Source organism: Brassica oleracea, chromosome C4 (genome assembly GCF_000695525.1).
Source record: "Brassica oleracea var. oleracea cultivar TO1000 chromosome C4, BOL, whole genome shotgun sequence".
NCBI lineage: Eukaryota > Viridiplantae > Streptophyta > Magnoliopsida > Brassicales > Brassicaceae > Brassica > Brassica oleracea.
Genome location: NC_027751.1, coordinates 6,762,099 through 6,768,185, shown reverse-complemented (window position 1 = coordinate 6,768,185; position 6,087 = coordinate 6,762,099). Strand labels below are relative to the sequence as shown.

The following is a 6,087-nucleotide window of genomic DNA, read 5'->3' as shown; positions in this document are numbered from 1 at the left end:
TGGCACAAAACATTTATAACTGTAAATACCTTCTTTTAAAAGCAAAACTAATAAAAGTGTGTACAACAAATTTATTTTGATATATATTATATGCATCAAGTTATAAAGGTTGGAAACATTGCAAAACTGTTTGGAGCAAAGTTTTTAACTTCACGATCTTCATCTTGACGTCAGTTCAGTATCGGCCCTGACCACAAGCAGAAGAAGCATGGACTTCCAGCTGACACGATAATAAGTATTTTCGCGGCCACATATTTATAAAAAGTGACTTTAGCCTAGTGGTTCTAAGAGAAATTACCAGTGCTAGAGGTGTTAGGTTCAATTACCCTTAACTGCATTTATTTATTTTGGTCCTAAATATAAAATGGGACACGTGTCACTCCTAAAACGCACGAATTGATGATGTGGCTTCACGGGAGAGAGGCGAACATTTCTTTATATATATAGATAGATAGATAGATATAGTATCTCTAAAATCTGGAAATGGACGCCTTAACTATACTACTATTAGTAGATCTGCTTCGTTATTGTTGTTGTTCCTATTCGCATCCACAATTATATCCACGGTTTTAAATCTACACCAATCTTAATTTATATTTTTTTTAAACTCACGGCTCTTTTTTTAAGTCCACAACACTTTTTTAATTTATGTTTTTATAATTGCTTTGCAGAAACAAATTCTTACAGCCCAAATTTAAAGACTTTAAAAGTTAAAAATATAGAGCCAAATCCAAAAAAGTCACAGCAATATTTCTACAGCCAAAAAATGAAATCACAGCTCTTACCAATCACATCCAGTATCTCGTTATATCTAGTCCTATATATATTAATCATAGAACATTGGATAAATGACAATTTTGAAAAACATGCTTACGTATGAGCGTTCTTCAGTCTCTTTTTATGATTGGAGTGACTTTACTAGAATTATTAAAAAGTGATATTAAATATACCACTCAATACTTTAATATATATCATCAAATTCAAATATGGAAATAAATAAGCATTAAACTATTTCCTTTGATGTTTAGTAATTTAATGTATTAAAAAGAAAATTGAGATTATTTTTATGAAAATAAATATTGGAAAAGGAAAATGAAAACGGAGGAATTCCTGCAAATTTTATATATTTGTATATATAATGTTACAGAATAGTTTGAGCAAAATTTAGTTGCATATCATACTCTTTTTTTTCTTTGTTTTGCCGAGAGAGAATGATTTCGATTCTTTCCATTGAAACTCTGAAAGAAAAGGTTATATTTTTAGTTCAGTCAATTTGAATTCGTTTTAGGCTTTACATAGATTTTAAGAATCTGTAAAATAGGCTGAATAAAATTGAATGTAAAATTATATTACGTTTTTATAAATGTAAAATCAATTATGATGAGGTAAACAAAAAAACAAACTCAATCTTTAAACAACTACCACGATCAAATCACTAAAATAAAAACAACAAAAAACATTATTTAATATTTTGTATCATATTTATGCTTTATTAAATTTGAAACATGTTCTTATACGTAGAAAAATAAACAAAAATTACAAATACATAATTGATTTTAAATTGCAAACATGTAGATATTTCATCGCGAGCAAGATGTGGGGTTATCACCTAGTTGAAGCTTAACCATGATCATATCGTATATAGACATGCAAATCGGTTTAAGTCTGTTAATCTCTATTACGATCTATGATACTTATAAGCAATGTTTGGATTTAGAAATTGCTGTACTGGCATGCTATACGTACTTTTTGTCACACTATTTGTAACCTGGTTTAATGTTATAAGAAAGTTAGATATCGTTCATTGTCGTCCACTAAACACATTTAAAATGTAAATTTTATTTCATAAAATCATTACTAATGCATCAAAACCAATAGGTTTACAACATGATAATGTCAACGCTAGCTCATAATAGTTAGGATAACTAATAACTACCCACTTATAAGTTATAATGAAATGAAATACAACATACCATGAACTTCTCGGTTTAAAATTTTGAACTCTTAAGATGTATTTTGAGCGCTCAGAAAAAATCAATACCAACTGTGATTGTCCTTCATGACTCAACAAGCAACAACACTCTCTTCACCAGAAGAAAGATCTATGAGCTTTGAACGTGACTCTTTTTCAACGGAGGAAACATTTTTTTAGTTGCTTGATTAATTTCATCTTCCTCCACAAATCCATTTTCATGAGATTCTTTTTCTTCTTCTTTGGTTGCTGAAGTGGAAACTGATGACAAACAAGAAGCTTCAGATGAACTGGATTGCTCTGAATCCTCAGAACAGTGTGATGATCCTTTAATGAATTCAAGCTTTTTTCATCAGAAACTTGAGTCTCTTCTCTGTTTTCTCCCTTAATCTGATCTCTTCTTTCAGATGTTTCTCCAGCTCTTTCATCTGTTTCCAAAAGATTAGCTTTTAAACAAACACAGATGACACTAAAAGCTAAAGAAAAAACAGCTCCTCTTCGGTCCAATGTTATAAGAAAAGAGAACAGAGCAAGTGAATCTCTCTTTGTACTTAAGTAACAAAAATGCATCTTTCATGGTTCTTGATCATACAGATCTAGAAAAAAAAGTGGGAAAAAATGTTTCCTAAACAAGTAGTTATTACCCTTCTGGTAATGAGCTCTGCTTCTTCTTTAGCAGACCTTGAAACTTGCCTCTCTGCAAGTAGTCTCCCTCTTAGACACTCCACAGTTATCAGATCAATCGTCATATGGTTCTTTATTTATTCAACAACGAGAACCTAATTGGTTAACGCTTATAAAGCTCAACTCACAACTAGCTGCAAAAAGGTAAACTAACAATGGTAAGACCAGTGTGTTGCTAGATCATGTCATTATGATTTACAATACATTCATTTAATAAAGAACATATCAACATCATACCTTAAAAAAATCAACTTACCACGACACTCTTCCAAAGAAAAACTCGAGAATATTCTGAAGTCCAAATTGAAAAACAGATTCAAATCCATTCACTTCAGAGAGAGAGGAGTGAAATGAACCTAAAACCCTCCTGTGATGTAGGGACAGTAAATAACTCTGATTGTTAGCAAAAGGACAGTGTGTGTGTGTAAGCAAAACGACAATGTGGGATTGGACTTTTTGTTACCTTTGTTGTTTTGGATAACTAAAAGACACAGAAATCTGCAGTTCTCGTGCGTGGTAATCACTCACATCAAGAAGACCTTTTCAAGAAAAAAAGTATAAAATCAACTTTTTACTGCAAGGTTTTGTTTATATTATATGATTTGATAAATATTCATGTGAGTGAACAAGAGGAATCATCCTATTTGTTAAATTAATGACATAAACATATCCCTAATCTTGTTTGACGTTAATTCCAAAGGAAAATTAATTACTAAACCATATTGGCTCTAATTGGTAACCTTGCGGAATGGCGGAATCACGTTTCAAACGCAATTCCGCAAATATTTTACCAAGAAAAGTTGCGGAATGAAAAAAAAAATGCAAAAACGCAGGTTTATGTTTTTGCTGACAAAAATATAAAGAGAATTTTCATTAGGTGGAAAAGTGAGTTTTAGTATATTGTTGTGGAAAATTTTACAAAATTAACACTTTCATATCATTAAATTATATGCTAATAACATTTTAAATTTTAAATGAATAGCAATAATTTTTGTAGTGGTAAATAGCTATGTTGTAAATAAAGTTATACTATAAATTGTTTTGTAGTATTATAAAATGTCAATTTATTATTAAAACGTATTGAAAGATAAGCTAAATATTTATAATAGGAACTAAAGTACTTTTAATAAATTTTAGTTATTTTCACATTTTGTTTTTCTTTATAACAAAGTAAATACTATATAAATTTTTTGATCAATTTAACATGTATTCCATCATTCCGCAAATTTTTTAAAAAAATCGTAACTTAAATAATTTTTTTTTGCAGTTTAACTATTTTTGATTACAGGATGGTTACATTGTTATACGATTATTCACCAAGTGTCACAGAAGTCACTATCATTAACATCCCAACAAGAGGCAATTAAGTGGGCTTTTAAATTGGCTTACACCCATATGTAATTGTATCTATTTATCCAAAGTGAAGTGAAGTGTCGGAATCGACAAGACTCGTTGAGTTTCATGTCTTGTCTGAGAAAATATCATTCTCGAGTTCGTTCACTGAATCGTGCTATATCGAACGACGCAAGTGAAGTCGACAGACGAGCTCGCGCTCTGAGAGTTCTAAACATCATATCTTCGAAACCAGGTGGAACTTCGAGTCGCCAGAACAATCTTGGAATCGTTACGGACTTTCTGCGAACAGATTCGAAGCATCTCAGAGATGATCATGGCCTCTCAAGAACCAAACATGGAGTCTCAAGCGTCCTGGAAGAAGTTATTCTCGAGCATTCTTCAGTTCTCAAGTGTAGTTTCGATGCTTATGGTTTGTCTTCCAACGTGAGCTCTTGCGGGTCGGATCGTGACTTTCGAACCGGGTCTGGGTTTCATTGCTTAGCTTTAAAAAGTGGGTTTGCCTCAGATGTATACGTAGGAAGCTCTTTGGTCGCTTTGTACAGAGATTCTGGTGAGATAGATAACGCACATAAAGTGTTCGTTGAAATGCCTGAGAAGAACGTGGTTTCGTGGACGGCTATGATCTCAGGGTTTGCGCAGGAGTGGCGTGTGGATATCTGCTTGAAGCTTTATTCAAAGATGAAAAACTCAACCTCCGAACAACCGAATGATTACACGTTCACTGCTCTTTTGAGCGCTTGTACTGGAAGCGGAGCGTTAGGGCAAGGAAAAAGCGTTCATTGCCAGACGCTTAAGACAGGTTTCAAGTCTTGTCTCCATATCTCAAACGCTCTCATCTCGATGTACTGTAAATGCGGAGACTTGAAGGATGCTTTCCGTGTCTTTGACCAGTTTTTAGACAAAGATGTCGTCTCTTGGAACTCTATGATTGCTGGTTACGCGCAGCACGGACTTGCGACGCAAGCAATCGAGCTTTTTGAAGTAGTGATGGCCAAAAGTGGGACAAAGCCTGATGCAATCACGTATCTTGGAGTCCTCTCATCTTGCAGACACGCTGGTATGGTAAAAGAAGGAAGAGAGTTCTTCAATTCGATGTCTGAACGCGGCTTGAAACCACAGCTCAACCATTACTCTTGTCTTATAGATCTTCTCGGGAGGTTTGGTCTGCTGCAAGAAGCCTTAGAGCTGATCGAAACCATGCCGATGGAACCAAACGCAGTGATATGGGGATCTCTTCTTTTCTCTTGCCGTGTTCACGGAGATGTCTGGACGGGAATCAGAGCGGCTGAGGAACGGCTGATGCTTGAACCTGAATGTGCAGCCACGCATGTCCAGCTGGCGAATCTTTACGCTAGTGTGAGGTACTATAAAGAGGCGGCGATGGTGAGGAAAGCGATGAAAGATAAAGGGCTGAAGACGAATCCAGGGTGTAGTTGGATTGAGATTGATAACGATGTTTTCATGTTTAAAGCTGAAGATGGTAGTAACTGTAGAATAGTAGAGATTGTTTATGTTCTTCATTGTCTTGTAGATCTCATGGAACCTCTCTAATACAACACATAACAGATAAGTCAATAATATTACAATAGACTTTATCTTTTACACACATCGGCGTCTTTTTTACTTTTAACGTTTTCAACTCTATAACTATACGAAAAGACTTTGAATTAATTTATTAATCAAGACGAAATCAAGTGAATATGGCTGTATAGTGTGGTAAAATGCACCCAGGAGTTGTATATAATAATTTAAGTGAAAATAAAATAATGAAAAGTGGAGTCACTCTTACAATAACTTTTTTTGGTTTATAATTTAACTTCTGAAGTATGAGTTTGCACGATTGATATTGTATTTAATTCAGGTTTGGATAACGGTCGTTTTTAAAAGTCAACTTCTCTGCAATGCAAAGCTGTTTGAGCAATCCATCACTAGTTCTTGCTTAACACGTAATCAGTTAGGCCAGTTTTTTAAAGAAAAACATGTAATTAGTTAACTTTTTAAAATAGAGAAACACATCAACTGTGTTATTTATTGTACACGTAATTAGGTAACTTTTTAAAATAGAGAAACACATC

General features: G+C 33.7%; 1 protein-coding gene and 1 long non-coding RNA gene across 4 annotated transcripts; one reads left to right on the top strand and one right to left on the bottom strand.

The window, feature by feature from the left end:
- Positions 1 to 2,081: 2,081 nt before the first annotated feature.
- Positions 2,082 to 3,000, bottom strand: LOC106341339. Of its 2 annotated transcripts, none has more exons than XR_001269606.1 (3): positions 2,913 to 3,000; positions 2,617 to 2,790; positions 2,082 to 2,400 (listed from the first exon to the last, which is right to left on the bottom strand). It is a non-coding gene; the product is annotated as an uncharacterized LOC106341339 (long non-coding RNA). The 2 variants fall into 2 exon arrangements; XR_001269607.1 differs by having other exon boundaries at positions 2,894 to 2,991.
- Positions 3,001 to 4,066: 1,066 nt separating this feature from the next.
- On the top strand, positions 4,067 to 5,568 carry LOC106340145 (pentatricopeptide repeat-containing protein At2g37320). Of its 2 annotated transcripts, XM_013779006.1 has the most exons (2): positions 4,067 to 5,069; positions 5,157 to 5,568. In XM_013779006.1, the coding sequence occupies exons 1-2, from the start codon at positions 4,118 to 4,120 to the stop codon at positions 5,561 to 5,563; spliced, it is 1,359 nt and encodes a 452-aa protein (XP_013634460.1). In that variant the 5' UTR covers positions 4,067 to 4,117; the 3' UTR covers positions 5,564 to 5,568. The 2 variants fall into 2 exon arrangements, with proteins under 2 accessions (XP_013634460.1, XP_013634459.1); XM_013779005.1 differs by having other exon boundaries at positions 4,067 to 5,568.
- Positions 5,569 to 6,087: the final 519 nt, after the last annotated feature.

Coding starts and splice junctions, on each gene's coding strand:
- LOC106340145 (XM_013779005.1), top strand. CDS start 4,118: ATGTCTTGTCTGAGAAAATATCATTCTCGAGTTCGTTCACTGAATCGT.